General features: G+C 49.7%; 2 protein-coding genes across 3 annotated transcripts in view; one reads left to right on the top strand and one right to left on the bottom strand.

Annotated features, from left to right (window-relative positions):
- USP35 (ubiquitin specific peptidase 35) overlaps window positions 1–17,187 on the top strand; it is a 51,679-nt gene extending 34,492 nt beyond the window's left edge. The window contains exons 8-11 of the mRNA XM_036895508.2: window positions 11,667–11,760; window positions 12,651–12,757; window positions 13,284–14,532; window positions 15,449–17,187. Coding sequence (XP_036751403.2) covers window positions 11,667–11,760; window positions 12,651–12,757; window positions 13,284–14,532; window positions 15,449–15,616 — 1,618 coding nt within the window. The 3' untranslated portion in view covers window positions 15,617–17,187. The remainder of the gene's footprint in view (window positions 1–11,666; window positions 11,761–12,650; window positions 12,758–13,283; window positions 14,533–15,448) is intronic.
- Window positions 17,188–17,540: 353 nt separating this feature from the next.
- GAB2 (GRB2 associated binding protein 2) overlaps window positions 17,541–25,343 on the bottom strand; it is a 186,507-nt gene continuing 178,704 nt past the window's right edge. For both annotated transcript variants that reach the window (XM_036895510.2, XM_057507193.1), the window contains 5 exons: window positions 24,313–24,577; window positions 22,876–22,966; window positions 22,457–22,559; window positions 20,968–21,093; window positions 17,541–20,239 (listed from right to left, as the gene is read on the bottom strand). In XM_036895510.2, coding sequence (XP_036751405.2) covers window positions 20,096–20,239; window positions 20,968–21,093; window positions 22,457–22,559; window positions 22,876–22,966; window positions 24,313–24,577 — 729 coding nt within the window. In that variant the 3' untranslated portion in view covers window positions 17,541–20,095. The remainder of the gene's footprint in view (window positions 20,240–20,967; window positions 21,094–22,456; window positions 22,560–22,875; window positions 22,967–24,312; window positions 24,578–25,343) is intronic.

Raw genomic sequence — 25,343 nt, 5'->3', positions numbered from 1 at the left:
GACTTGTTTTTCTTCTTTTATTATTCCCCAGGTATTTTCTTTTTATTTCTTCTAATTTATTTGTTGGCCCACTGGTTTCTCTAGTAGGTTGTTTTGTTGCCTCCATGTGTTTTCTTTTTTTTTCCAGTCTTTTTCTTTTCTTTGATTCCTGGTTTCTTACTGTTATGGTCAGAGAAGATGCTTGGTATAATTCTAATCTTCTTAAATTCATTAAGACTTGGTTTGTGGCCTAACACTTGACTTATCCTGGAGAGTGTTTTGTGTGCATTTGAAAAGAATGAGTGTTTTTCTGTTTTGGGATGAAATATTCTGTATATATCTATCAGGTCCGTTTGGTCTAATGTGTTGTTCAAAGACACTGTTTCTTTACTGATTTTCTATCTGGATGATCTATCCATTGATATAGGTGGGGTGTCAACGTCCCCCACTATTATTGTATTACTGTCAGTTTCTCCCTTCAAGTCTGTTAACTTTGCTCTATGTATTTAGGTGCTCCTCTGTTGGGTGTGTATATGTACTGTTGTTATATCTTCTTATTGGATTGAGCTCTTAATCATTTTATAATGTCCTTGTTTCTTGTAACAGCCTTTGTTTATGAAGTCTGTTTTGTCTGATTCTACTCCAGTTTTCTTTTTCATTTGTTTGCACTGATATTTTTTTTTATCCTTCAGTTTCAGTCTCTGTGTCTTTAGGTCTGAAGTGAGTCTTTTGTAGGCAGCATATGGATGGGTCTTTTTTTTTTTTCCATCTATTCAGTCACCCTGTATCTCTTGATAGGAGCATTTAGTCCAGTTATATTTTAAAGTAGGTTTTTATAGGTGTGTACTTATCATCATGTTGTTAAATTTCTGGTGTTTTTGTCATTCTTTGATTCTCTTGTTCTCTTGTGCATGAATTTCTTTAGTATTACATTTGATTCCTTTCTCTTTTTTTGTGTGCATCATAGGTTTTTGGCTTGTTAGGTTACTATGTGATTTATATATTATGTCTTATATGATTGCTTAAATTCAAATGTATTCCAACTGCACATTTTTGTCTCCCCTTCCATGTTTTATGGATATATTATCTTTTTAAATGCATTTTTATTTAGTGATTCCCTTAACTAATTTTTAGAAGTGAATACTTTTATACTTTAGTCTTTCAACTTTCATACAAGTGATTGATCTACTACTTTTGCTATATATTTGCTTTTTTACCAGTGAAATTTCTCTCTTCATAATTTTCTTGCTTCTAGTTATGGCTTTTCTTCTTAAAGAAGTCCCTGGAACATCTCTTGTAAGACTGGGTTAGTGGTTATGAATTCTTTTTTTTTTTAAGGTTTTAAACATTTTAAAATTGGGACTGTATATGTATATGAACAATTTTTATATAGAAAAGGGTAAGGACAGTGATATCTGTTCATTCCACTATGAAATTGGGAAATAAAAAAAATGTTCACTTCATATACTCTAGGAGTAGGAATTGGGTTGACCTAGGCTGAAGTAATTGTTTCAGTCAGGTATGCTTCTCTTCCAAACTCAAGTTGTATGCATTAAACGTACAATTTTTTGTATGTCAACCATACCTCAATTAAGTGGTTTAAAAATTTCTGTGCTCGTCAGTCATTCATATTGTTAGTCTGCCCAGCACTTAAAGAGAGACTATGTTTCCAAAATAAACTTGTCAAATATTTAAGTATTTTTTTAAGTAGAAAATATTCTTAGAGTGTTGAAATACTGTGATTCCCCTTTCTTAAAACCCCCATTGCCAATTTATCTGTAATGATCTCGAGTCAGTCTCTCTAAGTCTAAGCCAAGGCTTCCTCAGTGTCGGGCTCATTTAATTAAAATGACAATGTTTTTCCATGACCCCATTGATTATGGTGCACTTTCTGAGAGAACTTTAGTGATGACTCCAACCCCCCACCCTCTCTGCTGCCAGCTCACAGATGCCGGTTATGAACTCTTTTAACTTGTGTTTATATGGAAAGCTCTTCGTCTTTTCTTCAATTTTGAGTGATAACTTTGCTGGGTAAAGTATTCTTGGTTGTAGGTTTTTTTTTTTTCCTTTCAGCATTTTGAATATATCATGCCACTCTCTTTTGGTCCGTAACATTTCTGCTGAAAAATCTGATAGCCTTATGGGGTTTCTTCCCTTGTGTGTAATTTGTTGCTTTTCTCTTGCTGCTTTTAAGATTGTCTTTGATTTTGCCTTTTTTGTGTTTTTGTGTCTTGTTGTAGATCTCCTTGGGTTCATCTTCTGTGGAAATCTCTGTATTTCCTGGATGTCTTTCCTTCCTCAGGTTAGGGAAGTTTTCAGTTATTATTTATTTAAAAAGAATTTCAGTCCTTTATCTCTCTGTGTTCCTCCTGGGACTCTTATAATGTGAATGTTAGGTGGTTTGATTTTGTCCTAGATATATCTAAACCTATTCTGATTTCTTTTTATTTTTTTCTTTCTGCTGTTCACCTTGAGTGCTTAATATTCCTCTGTCTCCCAGATTTCTGATCTGTTTCTCATCCTCTGACCTGCTGTTGATTCCCTCTAGTGTATTTCATTTTATTTATTGTATTGTTCATCTATGATTGGCTCTTTTTTAAATATTTTCTCTCTCTCTGGTGAGGTTCTGAGTTCATTCACTCTTCTTTCAAATCTGGTGAGCATCTTTATAACCATTACTTTAAACTCTTTATTGGGTAGATTTCTTAACTGTTACATTTAGCTTTTTTTTTTTTAAGTTTAGTCATATTCTTTTGTTTTAAGCATGTTCTTCTGTCTCATTAAGTTTGACTTTCTGTGTTTGCTTCTATAAGTTAGGAAAAAGGGCTACCTCTCCCAGTGTTAAAGGTGTGGCCTTGTGTAAGCATGTCCCCTGGGTAGACTGTGTGCCTGCCGGTTTTGGCTGGCTGGCTAGAGGCTAGGTGGTTGTGGGCTAGAGTGTCCTGGTGTTGGGGCTCCCAGGGTGTGGGCTGGGGTTCTCCCATGTGGGTGCCATATGCAGCTATGCTGGTTGGGTGGCCAGTGTTGAGCAGATGCTGAAGCTGTCTGGGTTAGTCTTGTCTGGATCATATTTTTTTGCCTTTTCATGTTGACAGGTGCTATTGACTGTCAGCTGGGAGGACCAAAATTTTCACTTACTACTGGCCTTTCTTTACTGGGGCAACTGCGACCCCTAGTGGCTTGTGTTGGGTAATTGCGTGTAGAGTGGGTCTTTGTGTCTTGCCTGGCCGGGAGGGAGAAATTTCCCTTTCTGTGGGCGGAATTTGTCTCAGGCTGCTTCTCTGCTTTCGCAGCGCCCGGTGGGGTGATGGATGGGGGGGCTGCTTGACTGTTTGCCTCCGTGAGGGGTCTCAGAGCTGTTGCCCAGGGGGTTAGTGCACCCGGTTTTCCCTGTAATTTCCAGCTGCTGTACTGTGACCTGGGTTTTTTCCGTCAAGCTGTTAAGTCCCTGTCCCTTTAAGACTTTCAAAAAGCCCCCGCTTTTCTTTGTCACAGGGGCATCAGCTTCAGCACCCGCTCAGAGGTCTTACTCCCTGTTCTCCCAGTATCCAGGGCCCCCTGGGCATGTACTGTGTCTGCGCTCTGGCCCGGATGGCTGGTGCTGGGTGTTCGGCAGTCCTGGGCTCCGTCTCCCTCCCGCTCTGCCTATTGTTCTCCCGCCGGGAGCTGGGGGGAGGGGCGCTCGGGTCCCGCAGGGCCGGGGCTTGTATCTTACCCCTTTCACCAGTCGCTGGGTTCTCGCTGGTGTAGCTGCAGTCTGGCCACTGTCCTGCGTCTTCTGGTCTCTCTTTTAGGGCTAGTTGTGTTTGTTGTATTTTCAAAAGTATATATGTTTTTGGGAGGAGATTCCCACTGTCCTACTCACGCCGCCATGTTGGCTCCGCCTCTCTCGGGTGGCCAGTGTTGAAGGGGTGCAATCCCAGGGGCTCCTGGGTGATCAGTGAGCCAAAGCCTTGCTGGTGGAGTCATGGGGACAGCCACAGTCCAGGGGTTTCTTAGGTGGCTCCAGCCAGGGCTGTGTCACTGGGGTGACCAGGGATGAAAGGGGTGTGGGCAGCATGAATTGCCTGAGCATTGCCCTAGTGCTACCTTGGTGGATCTGGTGGATCTCTCTGACAGGTGTGTTTGGGTGTGAGAGTGGATAGGAGGACGCCTCTGTTATGTCTGGAACTTGTGTGTGCATCCTGACCCTGTTCCTGTCTTTACTATCAATGTACAGTGGGACCTTAAACAGTTATGTCCACCCTACTCCCATCTGCACCAGTAACGTCCAGGGGAACATGAATAGTGGTGCTTGCCCTGCTTTTGTGTGCATTAACAATGTCTGGGGGATCAGAAGCGACTGCTCACTGTGCCCCCATCTGCACCAGTAATATCCAGGGGAATGTGAGCAATGGTGCTCACGAGCGCCTCTGGTCCTGTAGAGAGTTCTGGCCATTCGCCTGCCATTTGGCTTTTGCTTTAGTTCTGAAAGTCAGCTTCTTTCATTTACAGTGTTTTCAGCCTTTAAACTCTCCAATTGCAGCTTTTTTCCATCCCAAAGGGCAGGTGAATCTGCACTCCAGTAGCTCAGTGCAATCCCTCCTTACTGTAGGACCACATTGGGGGTGGGGTTCCACTGTGTCTCCTCTCCTGCCATTTTTAAATGTGATCTTTTTTATCCCTTGTGCAGGTGTTCATTCACTGAGGCCTCAGTTCCTCCTTGGGATGAATTGCTTTGTGTGTAGGTGTAGACTTGTTTACGTGGAAGGAGGTGAGCCCAGGGGCTTTCTGTGCTGTCATCTTGGACCCACCTCATAGCAACTTAAATTTGAAAACTTTTCAAAATGGCATTTTTTTTTCAGAATCCTCAGTTATTATTATTATTATTATTTTTTTTTGAGAGGGCATCTCTCATATTTATTGATCATATGGTTGTTAACAACAATAAAATTCTGTATAGGGGACTCAATGCACAATCATTAATCCACCCCAAGCCTAATTCTCAACAGTCTCCAATCTTCTGAAGCATAACGAACAAGTTCTTACATGGTGAACAGTGCAAGGGCAGTCATCACAGAAACTTTCGGTTTTGATCACTCATCATGAACTATAAACAGGTCAAATATGATTATTCGTTTGATTTTTATACTTGATTTATATGTGAATCCCACATTTCTCCCTTATTATTATTATTATTATTATTAATAAAATGCTGAAGTGGTAGGTAGATGCAAGATAAAGGTAGAAAACATAGTTTAGTGCTGTAACAGGGCAAATGTAGATGATCAGGTGTGTGCCTATAGGCTAAGTATTAATCCAAGCTAGACAAGGGCAACAAAACATCCACGGATGCATAAGATTTCTCTCAAAACAGGGGGGGTGAGGTTCTAAGCCTCACCTCTGTTGATCCCCAATTTCTCACCTGATGGCCCCCCTGCGACTGTGCCTGTCTTAGGTTGTTCCTCCCTTGAGGAATCTTACCCGTCTCTGGCTAACCAGTCATCTTCTGGGGCCATACAGGGAAATGTAAAGTTGGTAAGTGAGAGAGAGGCAATATTGTTTGAAAACGTTAGCTTTTTACTTCTTTGCAGATTTATGCCCTGTGGCTTTTATGCCCAGCATTTGTCTTGAGGTATCTTTACCAATGGAAGAATTATGATACTCAGTAATTTCGATATGAGGCACGAATTCTACTTAAGGGTTGTAATTAGGAAGGAAGAAGAAAAGCTATAGAAGTAGCAGACGGAAGAAAACATGGGAAGATTGATTATTTCTTTGACATATCTTCTTGTAGAGTAACTTCAGCATGTATAGGTTTTAAACTACTAATTAAATTGCACACACACATTAACATAATAGGAATACAGCTACATAACCAAAGCAGACCTACAATTACCAGCCATCTCCAGTGAAACCAAGAAAACCAGTTAGGCACCCTAGGCATTTGTGAAAACTTATCAATGATATGATGGATATTGTCTAACTGAATTTGAATAGTTTGAGAAAAATCAGACAAATTAAAACAACACATTCCTGGGAACTGTTCACATCCCATATGTTCTTTTAACAGTAGATAGTCTATAGTCGCACGATTTTGGAGCACTGCAACTTGCACTTCTCCTAATTCTTGGTTGAGTTCCAACAGTATAGATCCAGTCAAATTTGTTGTTTTACTGTATGCACAGGCCAGCTTAGATATCTCCTTCTTCATTCCAATGGCAAGTCCAGGAACCGGTGGGATGAATACAGCTACAACTGCAACAGCGCCAGGATCTTTGTTGGAGTTTTTTGATGTTCATCTTCTGGAATGACTCTTCCAGAGAATGTTGATGTTGGAAGTTCTTCTTCATATCGTATCTTAATTCATTTTCTGGGTAGCCAATTTAGGCTTTGATCCTCTGTATAAACACAAACAAACCCTTTGCCCACACTTTGATATGCCCTTTATACCATTGTGAAGAACTTATTGGAGACCACCACACAGGAACTGTGTTTTTTTTTTTTAAGAGAAAGGAATATTATCAGAAAAATGTACTTCCATAGCTGATCATCTGACACCCTTTAAATGATCAAAATTAAGGATATTTAAAGCATGCATTAATCGGTGATTTGCAGTTAGTTTTATCCTATCAGGGAGTAATCCCCCTTTTCTTTCTTTTTTTTATCATCAATCTATAATTACATGAAGAATATTATGTTTACTAGGCTCTCCCCTATACCAGGTCCCCCCCACAAACCCCTTTACAGTCACTGTCCATCAGCATAGCAAAATGTTGTAGAATCACTACTTGTCTTCTCTGTGTTGTTCAGCCCTCCCCTTTCTCCCACCCCCCATTATGTATGCTAATCATAATACCCCCTTTTTTCTCCCCCCCCTTATCCCTCCCTTCCCCCCCATCCTCCCCAGTCCCTTTCCCTTTGGTACCTGTTAGTCCATTCTTGGGTTCTGTGATTCTGCTGCTGTTTTGTTCCTTCAGTTTTTCCTTTGTTCTTATACTCCACAGATGAGTGAAATCATTTGGTATTTCTCTTTCTCCGCTTGGCTTATTTCACTGAGCATAATACCCTCTAGCTCCATCCATGTTGTTGCAGATGGCAGGATTTTTTTTCTTCTTATGGCTGAATAATAATCCATTGTGTATATGTACCACATCTTCTTTATCCATTCATCTACTGATGGACACTTAGGTTGCTTCCAATTCTTGGCTATTGTAAATAGTGCTGCGATAAACATAGGGGTGCATCTGTCTTTTTCAAACTTGAGTGCTGCATTCTTGGGGTAAATTCCTAGGAGTGGAATTCCTGGGTCAAATGGTAAGTTTGTTTTGAGCATTTTGAGGAACCTCCATACTGCTTTCCACAATGGTTGAACTAATTTACATTCCCACCAGCAGTGTAGAAGGGTTCCCCATTCTCCACAACCTTGCCAACACAAAATGGCATTTTTTACTGCTCCCCCCTCATGTGTTATGTTTCAATATCACTTTTCAGATCTTTTTATTTTGTGTATTCATTAATTATTTAGTTTTTTGTTAAGTTTAGTACTTTTGTCTTTTAACCTTTGTAGCTTTATAAGTGGTTAATCACTACCTTTACTCTGTGTTTACTTTTTCAGTGTGATTTTTATTTCATATGTTTTCTTGTTTTAATTAGTGCCAATCGTTTTTAGCTTAAAGCAGTCTTTTAATATTTCTTGTATGGCTGGTTTAGCAGTGATGAATTCCTTTTGTCTGTCTGGAAAACTCCTTACATCCCCTGCAAATCTGAATGATAGCCTTGCTGGGTGGAGTGTTCTTGGTTGGAAGTTTTCATTTAAGCAGTTTGAATATATTGTGCTACTCCTGTCTGGCCTGCAGAATTTCTGCCTAGAAATTTGATTGTTGTGTGGGGTTTCTGTCGTATGTAACAAGTTGTTTTTGTCTTGCAACTCTTAATGTCCTCTCTTGAACTTTTGACATCTTGATTGAAATGTGTCTCGCTGTAGCTCTCTGGGGTTCATCTTTCTTGAACTCCCTGAGCTTTCATGACCTGGATGTTTATTTCCTTCCCTAGATTAGGGAAGTTTTTGGCCATTATTTATTCAAGTAATTTTCTGCCCCTTTCTCTTTCTTCTTCTGGGATGCCTGTAATGGGAGTGTTCTTCCGCACGATCTTGTTCTGCAAGTCCCTTAAGTTATCTTCATTTTTTAAAATTCTTTTTTCTTTTTTGTTGCAGCGTCTGGGTGAGTTCCCTAGTTTTATCTTCCAGTTTGCTGATCTGTTCTGCCTCACCCAGTCTGCTGTGGAACCGTTTTAGTGTATTTTTCAGTTCAGTTGTTATGTATTTCAGCTCTGTGTCTTCTGTTTGGTGTTTTCTGTTTGTTGATGTCTCACCATGTGCATCATTCTCCCAGGTTTGGTGAGAATCTTTATGACCATTACTTTGAAATTTTCATTAAGTAGATGACTTACCTCCATTTTATCAAGGTGTTTTTTCTAAGATTTTAGCTTGTTCTTTCTTTTGGAACATATTTCTTTGTTTACTCATTTTGCTTGATTCTGTTTTTATATATTAGGCAAAGCACCTACCTCCCTCAGTCTCAAGGAAGTGAGCTTGTATAGCTAATGATCCTCTTGGTTGTCTCTCGAACCTTTGTGATTGTCTAAACTTAATATTCCCCACTTTTGAGGTGGGCCACAATTTGTCAATGGTCCCAGGGGAGGAATTTCAGCTCCTGGTGAAAGACTAATTGGAATCCATACCCTCAGGCAGCAGCTTTTAAAGTGTGCAGATATGTACGGTTCAAGATTGTCATCTCTGGTGGCCTCTAGACCAGGAGATCTGGAGGTGTCCCTGGCAACAGTTGCAAAAATCAGGGCTCCAGATGCCTGTATAAGCTCCTTTCTGGGAAGTACTTTTGGACTGTAGCAAGGCCAGGGGCTGTGCAGGGTGGTGTGTCCCTGCTCATGTTTCCTGGGAGCACCTTCTTAGCTTCTAGATGTGTGGGAAGTATGAAGCCTGTCCTTTGGGCTGAAGCTCCAGGATATATAACTGGGCACTTTTCACAGGGGGACTGCAGTTGTGTTCAGCCTGTTGTCAGTGCACTGCCTTGGGGGGGTGGTCTGTCAAGAACTGTCCTTCCAGTTGTTACAGTCCTGTGGTGCTCAAAATGCCAGCCATCTTGGCCACCAAGTCCAGGAGATCAGGGGTGTCCCTGTGTGGATTGTGTGCACCCACTTGCTTTTAGCAGGGAGCTGGAGAGTGTAGCAGATGGGGCGCACTCACTGGCTTCAGAAAGGCAGTGGGAAGTGCCTTGACCGCACATGCTCAGTAGCCTCCATGGTGCAGTGGTGTGTGCATGCTGGCTCTAGGCTGGGTGCGGGAGAATGCCACCCCTGCTGGTGCTCGCCAGCCCCTGCCAGCGAGCTGGGGAGTGTGGCAGCTGCATGTGTCCTCCAGCTTAGCGCGGGCCACCACCACTTGCCCTCTCAGTCCCAGCAAGGCAGTGAGGGTGTGGCATTCAGGTGGCCTGCTGTGCCGGCAGGCTGTGGGGAGTGTGCCCTAATGGCACCTACCTGTGCCTCTATCCCCAGGGAGTCCCTCCACCGTCCCCTGCCCCTCCAGGTGATGCCTTCAGATCAGCAGATGAAGCTCCCTCACATATAATCTTTTTGCTTTTCCAACTGCTGTTTGCTGGGTCTTGGGGTGAGTGAGACTGCATGTCAGCCCTACAAGAGGGGAATTGCAGTTTCTTGTAACATTTTGGGACCCATTGGCTTTCCAAACCAAACATTTTGGGGCATCATCTCTGCATTGCAGATTGCAGGTACTGGGGTGTCCAGTGTTGTGTACCAATCCCTCCCTCTGGAAGAAGCATGTCTGGTGAGATCTCCCCATCATGTGTTGCTCTGCTGCGGGTAGGGTATTTTGTAAGACCATATCTGTGCCTTTCCTACCCATCTTGATGTGGTCCTTTTATCCTTTGGTGTGGAGAGCAGTTCTTCTGGCTTTCAGATCTTTTCCAGAGGGAAATAATTCCTACTTGACTGTAGATTTGCCATGTCCACTGGATGAGGTGAGCTCAGGATCTTCCTATGCTGCTAGCTTGGACACCCTACCTCCCACGGTTAGGGTTACCCATTTTTTAATTGGGTTGTTTGATTTCTTATTGTTGAGTTTTAAGAGCTTTTGGTATATTTTAGATGAAAGGTTTTGCTTATCACATGTGTCTCTTGTAAACATTTTCTCCCAGAGTTTGGCTTGTCTTGTAATTCTCTTGATACTGTCTTGCACAGAGCAGAAGTCTAAAATTTAATGAAATCCAGCTTTATCAGTTATTTTTTTCATGGATAATGTGTTTGGTGTTTTTCTAAAAGGTATCACCTCATCTTCAAGGTCTTGTAGGTCTCCTTTGTTACCTCCCTAGAGTTAGTTTGGTGTTTTGTATTTTACACTCAGGTGTGTGATCCATTCTGAGTGGATTTGTGATGGGTGTGAGCTCTTTGTCCAGATGCCTTGTTGTGCATGTGGATGTGCAGTCCCAGCACCATTTGTTGACGAGACTCTCTTTGCTCCATTGTGTTGCCTTTGCTCATTTGTCAAAGATCAGTTGACAATATTTATGGAGCTCTGCTTTCTATTCTATTCAACTATTCTCTCACCAACACCACACTTAGACTTTTTCTTTTTTTAAAGATACAGTGAAAATAATCCTTTCTCCTGCCTTATGGTAGGGCCTCGAGTTGGCTTCTGCTCTCTGAGCTTCAGGTCCAGCAGGGGGAGGCTGGGGCTGATCTCTCGGTCTTCCTAATGTGATCTGCTGCTGTGCTTCTCAAAGGTGAAGCACGGGTGAAGGACTGCTTTTATTTTGTTTTTCTACTTTCAGGCTTGCTGCAGATTGTTATTTTTGTGAAATATGATAAAAGTGACTGATCAGAGAAATCGTGTGCTTATATGGTTGAGTAATGTCAAAGTGCTATACAAGTTTCCAAATGTTCAGTCTATTCCTGAACTTAGCTTGTTGCAAAGTGCACTCCACTCTGATCATGCTCTTCTGCATGCGGGGCTCAGGCTGGGGAGACATGCCTACCCAGAGATGCTTATGAGCACAGGTGCTGAGCCGGGGCCCAGGAGTCAGTTTGCTCCAGGGGGTATGGGTCAGGAGGGGCTCCTTCCTGTCTCCCATTGGGTTGGACCCCTGTCCCTGGGAGTCAGTCTACTCCAACAGCATCCCCTTCTTTCAGCATATTCCTCATATGGACCCTCAGCTGCCTCATTTGGAGGCAGGGGAACAACTTGGGAGGACCTGGGGCTGTAAAGTTGACTTGGAGGGTCGGGGGCTGAGCAAGTCCTGCGGCTCTGGATGGATCTGAGCCCCATTTCTGGGGAAGCAGGGAGAAGGATGTCAGTGGCTGGTGGTGATACAGGCACAGACTGTGGAGCATGTCGGGGACTTCCAGTCATGGAACCCTGGGACCAGAAGATCTCAGGATATTCAAATCTTGAGTCTTGGAGTCATGGGCTGTCAGAATTGGAAGGGACTGCGGGGTCCCCTCATTGTCCAGGCTGAATCCCCCACTTCCTTCGCCCTGGCTGTGGGCCCGGGCTTGAGCTACAGGTGCCTATTCCGCCGTTAGCCTGGCGGCTCTGGGTTGCCTGGGGTCTGGGCAGGGAGGGGCCCCTTGGGGGCCTTGGCTCACCCCGGGTGCTCCTGCTGTGTTCGAAGCTTCAGGCGCTGTGTGCTCCGTTTGACTGAGAACAACTCACAGCCCTTGATGGCCAAGCTGCAGTGGCTTTTCGCCTTCCTGGAGCACAGCCAGGTGAGTGGGCGGGTTTGGGGTGGGTGGGGAGGAGGAGGTTGGACCCCTTCTCTTCCCCAGGGCTCGCCTGCCTCTGCCGTGAGCCCCCATGTCTGCCGTAAGCTGTGGAGCTCCAGTCCCGGCTGGCATGGTTCGTGGCCAGGTCCCTGGCTGGTTCAGTGCCCTCACTAGGTGGGAGAGGGACCACCTCCTGGAGGCCCCCCTGCACTGCCCAGATCTCCTGTCGGTGGTTCAGTCTGTTGCATGAGGTGTCACTTTGTTCACCTGCTGTCCTTTGGAGCTGTCACACTGCCAGGCACCCCGAGGGCTGTATTTGTTTTATTCACTGTTTCTGCCTTCATGGAACTTGAAGACCGTGTGTGGGGGCACGGAGATGAATATGCCATGGTCCCTGCCTTCGTGAAGCACAGAGCCTGGTGAGGAAGACAGACCTGCAGATAACAGCTGCAGTGCTTGAACAAAGGAAATGCAGTGTGTCATACACAAGCGAGAAAGAGAGGGGTAGATCATGACTTGGGTGTGGGTCCATTGGGAAGACGACGTGGAACGAGTTGGCGCTTACTACATCTGGGACTTGAACTCTGTAGCCAAGCTTTTGACAGAAGGGTGTTTTAGGCAGAGAGAATGGGAATAAACAAATGCCTGGAGAGAAATAGGTGCCAGGAAAAAGCAAATTCCTGGAGGGTTGTTCATCTCCATGCCCTGCTTTATAGGCTCCATGCACCTGGTGGGATGGGATGGGTCGGGACAGCTAGGGGCGGGGGCCTCAGCGAGGAGGCTGGGAAGTTTGGGGCAGAGTCCCCAGGCAGCCCCTCAGACGGGCACACTGCAGGGGTGGTTGGTGGGTGTCTCCTGCTCCTGACCCTGCTCTTCACCTGCCTTGGTGCTAGAGGCCTGCCATTTCTCCAGAGAACTTCCTTTCTGCGTCCTGGACACCCTGGTTCAGCCCCGGCACACAGCAGGACTGCTCAGAGTACTTGAAGTACCTGCTGGATCGGTAAGGGGGGAGGCTCGGCTCCCCAGGCCTGGGGGGTGCCTGTGGGAAACCCCATTCCTCCTGGCTTTGCTGCCTCTGCCTGGAAATGGCGGTGCAGCACTGCACTTGGGCAGGCCATGGAGGAGAGGGTGCTGTGAGTGTGGGGTGGGGGCTGGGTGGTGGGAGTTTGGTAGATGCTGATCTGATTCGTAACCTGGGAGGGGAAGGTGTGCGTGTGCATGCTGCGCTGTGCTTGCCCAAGTGCACATGTGTGTGTGTTGGTCACAGCTCTGGCGGCACATGCACATAAACATGGCACCTCTTTAGTAGCAGGTTTGTGTGTGTGCATGCAGGTAAGCATGCAGCGTGTGTGCCCGGGCTGTGAGGGCCCCGCACAGATGCTGGTTTGTGTGTGTATCTGTCCCTGTGCATACTCCTGCACGTGTTCTAAGGTGAGGCCAGCTGAGAAAGGTGGAGGTGCACATGAGGCCAGCGCACTGGAGCTGGACCTGTGTGTGTGCAGAAGCCGCTGTGCTCCCTGCTCTAGGCTGCATGAAGAGGAGAAAACGGGTGCCAGGATCTGCCAGAAGCTCAAGCAGTCCAGCTTGCCTTCCCCTCCCGAGGAGCCCCCGAGCCCAAGTTCAACCTCTGTGGAGAAGATGTTTGGAGGCAAGATTGTCACTCGGATATGCTGCCTCCACTGCCTCAGTGTCTCCTCCAGGGAGGAGGCGTTCACGGACCTCTCCCTGGCCTTCCCGCCTGCCGAGCGCGGCGGCGGTCGCCGCCTGGGCTCAGTGACGGTCCCTGCGGAAGGTGTGGGCGCCCGGGAGCCCCCGCCGCCGTCCCAGGCCCAGCTTCCAAGCGGGGCGGGCCCTCGGAGGCAGAGGAAGCACTGCATCGCGGGGGACGCCCCCCCAACCGGCCTGGACCTCGGAGGCCTGGGACTCCCGGGACCCTGCGCGCCGAGCAGTCGGGAGAAGCTGGAGAGCGAGGGGGCAGCAGAGGCGAGAGCAGAGGGGGAAGCGAGCAGGAAGGAGGAGAAAGGGGAGGCGCAGCAGCAGGAGGAGCGGGAGAAGCTGGACAAGGAGACGGAGAAGGAGGCCGAGAAGGGGAAGGAGGAGGACCGCCCGGGGCCAGGGACCCCCGGGGACGCCGCCGCCGCCCCCTCCGGGGAGGGCTCCCGCTCCGTCCTCGACCTGGTCAACTACTTCCTGACCCCTGAGAGGCTGATGGCCGAGAACCGCTACTACTGCGAGTCGTGTGCCTCGCTGCAGGAGGCCGAGAGGGCGGTGGAGCTGAGCCAGGGGCCGCGCTACCTCGTCCTGACGCTGCTGCGCTTCTCCTTCGACCCACGCACCATGCGGCGCCGCAAGATCCTGGACGCGGTCTCCATCCCGCTGCTGCTGCGCCTACCGCTGGCCGGGGGCCGAGGCCAGGCCTACGACCTCTGCAGCGTCGTGGTGCACTCGGGCGTGTCCTCGGAGAGCGGCCACTACTACTGCTATGCGCGCGAGGGCGCTGCCCGCCCGGCACCTGCTCTGGGAGCGGCCGACAGGCCTGAGCCTGAGAACCAGTGGTACCTGTTCAATGACACTCGGGTGTCCTTCTCCTCCTTCGAGTCTGTCAGCAACATCACCTCCTTCTTCCCCAAGGACACTGCCTATGTGCTTTTTTACCGGCAGCGTCCTGCGGAGGGGCCCGAGGCTGAGCCGGGCTCTCCCGGAGTCCGGACAGAGCCCGCCCTCCACAAAGACCTGATGGAAGCTATTTCCAAAGACAACATCCTCTACCTGCAGGTGAGCGGAGCCGACCCTCTGGGCACAGTACTGGCTGAGATGTTACTGCCCCCGAGTCTCGTCTTTATCTGCTCACCTGTCACTTAGTGCTGGGGGTATATTGGTGGACCAGGCAGGCATCTTAGAGGAACAAACACCTCATAATCATCTGATATTTATCAACAGCTCTCACAAGTGTGCTGGAGCAGCAGCATGGGGCTCAATAGGTGAACAGTCAAGTGTGAGTGTGTAGAGTGCTACCGGACTGTGCAGGGGCCACCCTACCCCTGAGCTCCTCCGTCACTGGTCCCCATGCCTCCCGCCACCTCTAAAGTCAGGAATTCTGGCCAAATTGGGGTGGGAGGTACTGGCTGCAAAGAACTGGAAGCGGCAGGCCAGAACTGTGGATGGGTGGGTGTTTCGTGGGGAAGGTGGTCGTGGAGTGGGGATGCTGGGCCTGCTTTTATGTTTCTGCAGGGCTGTCCAGGCAGGGCCAGGGCCCGTGGTGAGGTGTCTCTGTGAGGCCGGCCTTAGCTGGGCAGAAGAAGAGCTTTCTCACAGGGGAGTCAGTTCCTAGAGCCTCGAGAGGGAGTCAGCTGCACAGCTGGGTCAGGAAGTCTGTGGGGCGGTCCCTGTTTGCTGGGACATGACCCTTGAAGTCCCTGGTCCTCCTGCTTCCTGGTGCCACATTTAGCCCTTGTCAGCTATTCACAGTCTAGTATGAGTGAGCTCCTTCCCTCCAGGGGGCTGGGGGTTTTATTGGGAGGAGGAGGGATGGTCTTGAAGGAATGGGCCAGAATGCCTCCAGGGCAGAAGCCGGCTCCTCTGTGCTTGGCCCGAGGGACACAAGGAGAGACGCAGGTGCTGTGCTGGGGAGGGAGTGAAGGGAGGTCCCTGGCTGCAGGGCCTTAATTTTAAGTTTCCTGTCTGTTTCCAGGAGCAGGAGAAGGAGGCCCGGAGCAGGGCAGCCTACATTTCTGCACTCCCCGCATCTCCACACTGGGGGAGGGGCTTTGACGAAGATAAGGACGAGGATGAAGGTTCTCCTGGGGGCTGCAACCCTGCAGGGGGCAATGGTGGTGACTTCCACAGACTGGTCTTCTAATGGGAACCGTCCACTGGCCGTTTGTGTGTGTGTGGGGTGGGGGGGCAGGGGCCACAGCCAATCGTGGGGAGGCCTGGACCCCTTCCTTCTGGCAACTAGGTGGGGGCCCAGATCCCAGGCAGAGCTGCACTGCCATGTGGGGTCAAAGGGAGGCTGTGGAGGCAGGTTCAGTCCTGATGTAGGGCCTTCGAAAGGCAAGAAAGGTGGAGAGGGAGCTTCTGGAACACTGCTCCTTGGCCTGAAGGCCACCTGGAGCCCCAGATATTGAGGTGAGCCCTTTAAACTAGGCCTCAGGCCCTGACGGGGATCAGCCCCATCAAGATCTTACACCCAAGTGTCCTGGTCCACTCAAAGCAGCTTAGCTGGATGCGCTCTGGGCCCTGCTCCCCCAGCAGGGCTGACCTTCACAGCTCCGGTGTCTTGCCATCAAGTAGCATTTCCCTTTCAGACAATCCTAATACTCTACAGTGTAAAAAACAGAGCCGGATCTGGCCACGTTGTTTCTCTGAGGGGATTTCAGAGGTAACACTGTTTATTTTGAGGCACGTGGGTGGGATGCAGCCTGACGCAGGATCAGAGATCGTCTCTCCACACCAAGCAACCCTGCATAGAAGTGAGGACGGCCCCCCTCAGCTGCCTCTGTGCCCAAGATGCCACCAAGTGCATCCCCCTTCTGATGCAAATAAGAGTCCTTATTTTATGGCAAGTATGTTTGCATTTCTCTTGGAGCTGTCCTTCTGGGGAGAGCTGGCGGGCTCAGCTCATTGGTTGGCTGTTAGAGTGGGGACCTGGGGGCTGGTTTGGTGAGGATCAGATACTGACCTCTGTGCCCTGACACTGCTGTACACCTTCTAATGGAGAGAGAGAGAGAGAGAGAGAGAGAGAGAGACCCAAGGTCTCAAACAGGAATAAAAAGTTCTCTGAAGCCTTTAAAGATGTCATTCTTCCTCTGTCAGTGGCTGTGGTGTCTGCTGTACCCTTGGTTTCTTGCTGTGTCTAGGCAGCAGGGAGGGTATCCCTCCTGCCCCATTGCCTTGTGTGACGTACCACGGGTAGGTGAGGCCTGGTGGTGGGGCAGGGAGGGGTTAGATGCCTGGTGGCTGTCAGGATTTTTCCCAGAAATAGCTATTTCTTCCTTCTCTCAGAGCCTGGAAGGGTGTGTGACTTCTCTGCGGCCAGACTTGGGCACAGGCCACCCCCAGTCACTCCACAGCTGACACCCAGTTCCTTCCCATTCTGGGAGTGGGAGAGGCATGCAGGGGCTCTGCTCTTTGGGAGAACAAAGAAGGCATGGTGGCAGGGACTGCAAGGGTTGTGGGCCTGTGCTGATGTTTTGGCCCAAATAGCACAGACCCTGGAGATCTTAGGGACCAGCAAAAGCAAGCCAATAGTTTGATACCAGGTCACTCAGAATTCACTTCCACAGTCCCCAGTCCTGTGTGCCTTCTAAGGAGATTTGGCCGATGTTACTATAGTTTCCATGTTACACATCAGGAATGCAGAGCCTGAGGTAAGGGTTCAGTCTTATTCCTAGCCCAGAAGCATACTGAGTACATTCCTATTATTAAAATGAAAGTGGTGCAGACAGGCACGTAGACCTTCTGGGACCATGAGAGAGTAAACTTGTTGAGAATGTGTTTAAGCCTACATGTGGGTGGCCCCCAGCTGGGCTTTGTGTGTGGATCCCATCCTCTTCAGACAAGGCAGCCCTCTCTGGTTGCTTCTAATGGACTTTATTATTGTCCTGCTCCAACACCACAGTAAAAAGGGACCTGCAAGCTCTAGGCCTGTACCATGTGCTGCCACAGCAAAAACAGGACCCACTTGATCACCTACTCCCCCCCTCCCCCCCAGGATAAATACATGTTACAAATTTTTAAAAGAAAACAGAATAAATTAATAACTTAAGTGATTAGGCACCAACAGTGATTTGAAAAATTAAATGTCAATTTTAAATGGTAACAGGGCAAGAACCTAAGACTGAGCTTCTCCTAGCCCATTTTCTCTTCCCGACAAATAGTGACAATTCTGTGCGAAATGACTCTAAATTTCAAGACACATGTAACCGATAACCACACACGAACACATACCACCAAATAGCACATGACAGCCTGACCCTCCAGTGGGCAGGCCACTGTGGCCCGGGCCCCAAAGAGCAAGGTGCGTCCCAGAATGACGCCCCCCCACCCACAGGGCAGGGCTTCAGAGTTCGTGGTCAAGCCTGGCTTCCCTTGCTTGGGGCTGAGGCCATAGCCTAGGGGCCACAGGGCAAACTGGGGTTGAGCCCATTCTCCAGTCAATGACTTTGTAATGGTTGTGCTTCACTCCTGGGAATGGGTAGTATTTGAAGGTTTCAAAGGTAGAAGTTACCAAAACTAATCTAGGGAGGGGACCAGGGTAAGTAGCTAATGCTCTGGTGCTGCCCATTCCTGATGATCCAGACCCTCCTGAGAGAAGCTGTAGGGCGTGATTTGAAACAGTGGAGCAACAGCTGTGGGAGGGGGCCCCCCGAGAAGCACTCTCTTGTTCCTACGTTAGTGTCTTACACCTTGCAGAGGTGAAGCTTGCAGGGGGCGAGGAAGGCTCCTTGGGGAGCCCCAGGCAGAATGCACCCTTGTGTGGACTGCACTGGCTGAGGAGGAACCCCCATTCTGGGGCCCTTGCTAGGCCAAGAGGAGGGGTGGGACTGTGACCTGGATTTCCTGCTTGCCACTGGCTAAGTCCCTCTTGCACTTCCTTCCATCTCTACCCTGAGCTTCACAAGAAAAGTTTGGGAGCAAGAGGAACCCAGACCTACAAGGATGCCTCTGGGGAAATGAGGTGTGACCAGCTGGGTCTCTGAAGGCTCCAGCCAGTTTCACTCACAACATGGCACATTCTGAAAATGCTGACATTATTAAGGCCCCCAGGGGTCATTAGGGGATGCGCCTGGACACCAGGGACATTAATACCTGGGCCCACAGGTTGCCTGCCATGAGCCACTTCACAGGCTTTAAAGGGATAGGGCTGGGCAGAGCATGCCGGCATGGCTCAGTGTAGGTCATGTCACCTGTGGGGTACACCAAGGCCTGAGGCCAGCCTCCTAAAGAGGTCTTTTCTTCCCAAAGTTCAAGGCTTTCCAAGTCTCTCCTTCCTCCACTGGACCCTAGCCCTGCCCTACCATCTAAAAAATTGGGCATATCTTCCTCTAAGGCCCCGTCTCCTAGAAACACCTTCCCAAAGAAGTAGCCCTGCGTCCTCCCTCTGCACTCCTGCCTCAGCATTCTAGCCTTTTTGGGCCACTGTCAATGTCTTGCACCCTTTTTTCTCAGTGGGAGTTCTTAGAATGGTCAGACGCCCGTGGGCTGGTGAGGGGTGCGTGCACATGTGCTCACAGGAAACACCTCCGTCAAACATGATGGGAAGTCATTGTTTTGTAGGAGGGAGGGTTCCACCCCAGGGTAGTTGGGGGCCTGTCTTGTGCCTGCAGCCAGGTTTGAGTCCCACATGGCACCTGGCGCTTGAGGGAGCAAGAGAAGGTGAGAGGAGCTGGAGACCCCATGAAGGCCTTGCATGGGCTGCCCTGGCCGAGGAGGAATCCGGGCCACACTCACGCCTGCCTTGGGACCCGGCGCAAAGCCCAGGCCGCCAGCCATTCCCATACTTTGTCCTCTAGGTCCCAGTCTGCTCTGCCCTGTTCTCTCCGTCGTCATCGGGGCTGGGAGCTGTCCTCGGGTCACACCGCCATGCACATTGCTCCCCGATGATCTCACTTCTTCACGTTTACTCTGCAGCCCCGGGGCTCCACCGGCCTGGGGCCCTGACCCACAGTGTCTTTGTCACCTGCCAGCTCCTGGGCTTCAAGCCTTGCTCCTCGAAGTCCTCATCCTCCTGCCTTTCTTATGCACGCCAGCTATCAACTGCCTTTCTGCGTCTGGCTCTAACTCCTTTGTCCCTCAAGATCACCTCCAAACTTCCTTCTTGACTCCACCTTTTGGTGGTCTTGCCTCCTCCCTACCAAGAAAAGGGATGGAGAAGCCCACACCCACTTTGGTCAGCCTACCCTTGGCTCCCTGGGTCAGTGAGACGACTGGCTTCTTCCAGGACTGAGGGAGAGGTAGCCCAGTCGCTGGAGGGGAGAGGGCGGGGGGCTGTGACCGGGTGCAAGATGCAGAATCTGGCTCAGAGCCCAGCTCCTCCCTCCGCGTGTCCGGTAGATATTCAGGTCTAAAGGGCAGGAAGAGGCTGAAGAATGCTTTTTGGCAATAGCTCTATAACTAAGGTGGAGAGAGGCATGGCCATTACCAATAAAAATCAGAGGTGGACCCTGAGTGGGCAGAGGAAGTGCCTCAATCAGGCCCTCGCTTCCCTGGGAACGGTTCAGGGTCCCTGATGCGAAGTGCTTCGAAGGCCAGAGTGGCAGGGAGGAGGCCAGGGGAGAGGACAGAGGGGAGGCAAGGGGAGGGGCCCGCTCTGGAGACACTGCCTCCCGGCCCCGTGTCACAGCTTGGTGCCCTTGGAGGGCTCCGAGGACTGCCGCACGTCTGTCCACTCCTGCATGGTGTTCTGCAGGGCCTGGGTCTTCTCCTTGTCCACTTGAACATAGTCCACCTTCTCGTCGGAAGTGACGGATGACGTGGATGGCTGAGGGATGGATTGGGGGAGAAGTGGCTGTGAGTTGTCAGGTGGGGAGCAGGCGGGTGGGCTCTTCCTAAACTGTCCCTAGGGGAGAGGATGTGCGCCTCTGCCTGCTGCTTTGACTGGCTCAGGAGCCTGTCTTTTTCTTTTTCTGAAAGTGTCCTTTAAAGCCTGAACTCCAAACTGCCTCACCCCTCCCAATTTCCCAGCTCCTAGGAGTACCCAGGTCCTTTTTTGGCCTGGTAGGGCTTTGAGTGTTCCTTGGTGGCAATTTGCCTCCCTGTAAGGGAGCTGTGCAGAGCCAGAGCCCCCAGCCCTGCTGTCTGGACTGGGCAGCTAAGTGTGCCTCCTATGGAGGGCTTTCCTAGGCCCGAAGTCCCCTCTGCAGACCACTGTGTCAATGGCAATTCATGTGACAACTCCAGACAGGACACAGAACCCCTGAGCCTGGGGCCCATCACTGATTCACTCTGTAACCTTGAGCAGATCATGCCTTGGTGTGCACCCTTTTGCTCCTCTGTACACCGAGGGGGACGGACAGCTGGAGAGACCCTGCAGACCTTGGGTGCCTATGCCCTGAGTGGCACGCGGGCCCCCAAAGACCCACATGAAATGAAGTGCACGTTGAGTCCCAAGAGGCTGAGTGCTGCGGTTCAGGGTTGAAGGCCCCCAGCCCTCCAGGGATCCCTCCTCCAAGGTCCTGAGCTCTGGCACGCCCACCCCACCACACACACCTTGCGGTGGGGGCTTGGAGAGCTTGGCTGGAAGTCCAGGGCCAGATAATCAACACTGCCAGCACTCTTCTTAGGGGCTGGACTGTTGGTGCCACTGGGAATGGGAGATGCAGACACTGGGTTTTGCTATCACAAAGGAGAAAAAAAACATTAGTAAGTTTAGGGAACCAACCCACCACCCAGAAAAACACACCTCTGGGAGTAAGAACCTGGCTCACTGAGTGCCTACTCTGCATCCTGCACTGTGCCAGGGACCTTCATGGTTTCATTTAAACCCTCATAGCAATCTTGTGATGTAGGTAGATCTTCTCTTAAGCAAAGACAGAACTGGTTCAGTGAAGTGATGGGACTTGCCTGTGCCTGCACAGCTGGTGCGCAGGGATGGGAACCAGGTCTGTTTTCTGACTCCCAAAACTGGGCTAATCCCACCGTACCATGTTCTCTCCCTTCTAGGGCATCAGGCCAGATCCCGACATCCAGCCTTTGGCCCCTATGAAGGTGCACCTTTCCTTTATGTACTGGATGCTGTCAAGTCTTGTGTTGCACCAAATCTGCTTCTCAGAAACACCCACCCATGCCTAGAAGCCGCAGTCATTCTGAAGCAGCTCGTTCCCTCCAGCTCCAGATCCTTGGAGAGATGAGCAGTGTGGCCTCATCCCCAGGCTGCCCAAAGGCCTAGTTCCTTAAGCAGCTCATCAAATGACACACTGTAGGGTCCTGTCCCTGCCTAGGCACCAAGACCGACGTGCTAGGACCCCCTGAAGTCTAACTAATGGGAAAGGCAGTGGTCCTATGTTCTGGTTTTGGCTGTGTTATTGGTTGATTTGTTCTTTCATTATTGATGCAGCAATTCCCAGGTACTGGGTACCTATTCCCTCAGGGAGGAAATTCACCCCCACTGCCTATGGTTATGCCTCTATTATGGTCTTTGCCACAGTGAGTCACGCACATGTGTGTTTCCCCACCGCTGAGTAGATACTCAATAAACGCTCACACTCACATACTTGCTCATGGTCACGGGAACGTCAGAATGAGGAAGTGAAGAGATCTTTTACTTTTGAAAGACTTTAGCAGGACAGAAGAAGCAAGTTAACTTTGAGGGGTGTTCTACTCATTCTACAAGGTCCCAGGGACTATTCCGAAGCACCTGTCTAATCGCTTGGCCTGCTAAACCTTTGGGGCTCCCCATGCCCACAGGAAAAGTCCAGACTTCCAGAGACAGCATTTGAGGTCCTTCATGATCTGGTTTCAGTCCAACCTCCCCCTGCCTACCCCACCTGTCACAGTTGCATGAGAGGCAGGCCGCCTCTGCCCTCTAAGGTTGTGGCCTCCTTGAGGGCATGGACCATGTTCTCCTTGCCTCTGATGCCCATGCTTGAGAAGGACCTCCAGCAGCACACCGAACCATAAATCACGCAGGAGCCCGGGGCCAAGGTGAGTTAGCCAGGCTGGGCAGCAGGGAACTGAGGGGCGGTCCTGGGGGACTCACCATAGGGACGTAGTTCTCCTCGCTGTCTCCCGAGTCCGTGCTGGTGATGCTCTGTGTGGAGATGGGGCGGCAGTACTGGGAGGAGCTGGAGTTGAAGGTGTGGCTATTGCGGGAAGAAGACAAAAAGTAAACCCTGGGGGAACACTCAGGGCCCAGTCGGACTCCTGACCCTCATATACCCAGACCTCCACCCTCAGTACTTTGCACTCCATCATCAGATCAAGATCTGATATGGGGCGGGGGTGCGCAATTACTGCCCTTTTCAGCGGAGGAAGCCAAGCCCCAGGAGATCAAGAGCAGCACTCGTTGCCAAGAGCACCGGCATCAGGATGCAGCTTTCCTGACTCGCAGGCCACGACCACTCCCTCGCCAGCCCCTACGGCCCTGTTCTGAGCTCCCGCCTCCACGAACGTACTCACATGGCCCTAGACCAAGACTTGGTGACAGGCGATTTGAAGGGGAGCTCATCAATGACGGCGTTGTTTCTCAAGTCAAGTGGTGTTGGCTTTGCTGGAGCAGGAACAGAAAGTTAAGCAACCAGCCAAGGGGATAAAGCCACGCATATATAAACTTCTATATGACATATGAGTGTATTTACAAATGCTTCCGTTGTTGATCCCAGTTTTATGTAGGGACACTGAGGCTCAGCAAGGCTATATTAGCTCTGCCTACGCTTATAAGCTGCCTTCAGATTCCAAATGATGTATTTTCTGCATTGTACCCTATGGTAATCACATTTTCAGAATCCAAAATGGGGACACAGGTCCGACAGCAGATTGTTTCCCCAAGATCTGTGACTGTAAGTAATGAGAGATGATATCTGAAACGGAGACAGTTACCATTTCTATTCCCTGCCACTCCTGGGTCAGGGCTATGGAACCACATAGGAGGAAGGTGAACACCACAGGCCTTAAAAGCTGAAATTCAAAGGCTCAGATTTTAATTCCCTGTTGGCCAGACCAGTGAGGGCTTATCTCTGCCCAGACACTCTGCTTCTCCCCTTGAATCCCTGCTACTGATCTGCAGTCAGTACCGTGAGGTAGAGGCAGACCCAGGACTCGAACAGCAGCACCTCTTGGCCTAAATGGGTTTAAATGCAGGGACCTAACAACCAAGCACCTGCTATGTTCCAGAGTCAATGTCCCAGATGCTTTCCTCCTAAACAAACCCAGGAGGCAGGAATTACTATCCCTATTTCACAGGCAGGAAAACTGAGGCCGAAAATGTAAATGACTTACTAAGTCACACACCTATGAAGTACTGGATAAGGATTCCAACCCACATCCACCTGGTTTGAAAGCTCAAGCCTTTCTATGACTGCATAGTGTGTCTTTTAATAGACTATGTCAGTTATTTTATATATATATACACATACACACGCTGCCCAGCCCCAGATCTAATATAAATCTCTTATCCTTTAATAGCACTGTATCTGTTATGAAGCATTTTTAGATATGCTATCTCTGTCCCTCATGCCTCTGGGAGGCAAGTATTACACTTCCAGGTTCAGAGGTGAGCCACAAAGCTCAGAGACACAAAATGGTTTATCTACAGTCACTAGTAGGCCGGTAGCAAAGCTGGAACTGGAATTTGCCCTGTCCTTCCAATACCAGCACTCCTCCTGTCCACCAAGGCTACTCCTGCAGCCAGTTGCTAGGGTGCCAACCACTGGGCTGGTGGGGAGTGTTTGTGTATGTGTGTATGTGTGTGTGAGAGAGAGAGAGTTTGGGGTGGTTCAGGCCACAGAGGCAACTGCTTCCTTGAAAGGAAAGTTCACAATTTACTTGATCCATAAATGAATGCAACTCTCTCTTGGACACTGTCCAGGGATGGGACAGGGCACAGAGTGGACTTACCTTTCCGGTCAGGTTTGAGGTTACGGTTGACGGGGGGTGGCTGGATCTCACTCCCTCGGTTGGGGCCTCGGTGCATAGGAAGGGCTGTGGAGGGGTAGCCAAGCGGTTCAAAGTGATGTGGCCCAGGACTCATGGGGATGTAGACACTCTGGGCATTATCACCTGCTCGCTCCATGGCCAGCACGCTGGAGGAACCTGGATTCATGGGCACGTAGTTGTCTTCAGAATTGGTGCTATCGGAACGGCCCACAGCTGCTTTCCCAGGCTAGGAGGGAGAGAGAAAGAAATATAGCTGTAGCTGGCAAGACGCAGCAAGAAGGGGGTAAAAATTTGCATGCAAGTCCAGAAGAGTCATGACTGAGTTGGCTGCACTGTGAGGCAATAAGGCCTCCTGGGAACACCAAATAAGACAGCAGAGAAGGCAACAGGAAGAAATAAGGTCTGTGGGTCCCTTCTAGCTTGCACGATTCCCTGGAATCCACTTATAAGTTGAGATAAATCTTTAGTATAAAATATCCTTGGTGGCTCAGTCCATGAGGCTTTCTGGCTGCCTGTCCACGGCAGAGGGCAGCACAGGCTGTGGCCTATGTAGGGCTGGTTCAGGACCTGTCCTCCGCCCCAAGTCCAGACTCTCACCATTGGCAGGTCAGCATTTCAGGCCCCGAGCAGGGCAGCAGCATATGAGAACTTTGGCCCTGGCAGGTGAAAGCCCAGGCCAGCTTTCACTGTGACCACAAGCTGCAGTCAGAGCTGCCATAGAGTCGTGCGATGTAGGGATCCCGGCTCCGCCTTCGGTAAACTCCTGTCCTGTCTGTTCAGACAAACAACGAAGCTGCTTCTGCTCTGCGTACTGAATTTCCAGTCTGCAGTGGGCCTGAAGACAGGCTCTCCTCTGCTTAGCAGGAGCCTGACACTTGGGGAAGCTGGGCCTCTCGCCACCCCACAGAGGGCAGTACTGAGGCCATAATTCTCCCAACCACTGCTGCCCCTCCTCCAGGGGAGACCTTACAGGTAAGGAGGCTGCCTTAGAT

This window comes from Manis pentadactyla, chromosome 9, assembly GCF_030020395.1.
Source record: "Manis pentadactyla isolate mManPen7 chromosome 9, mManPen7.hap1, whole genome shotgun sequence".
In the NCBI taxonomy this organism is placed as follows: Eukaryota; Metazoa; Chordata; class Mammalia; order Pholidota; family Manidae; genus Manis; species Manis pentadactyla.
This window is presented reverse-complemented; position numbering and strand designations above follow the sequence as displayed.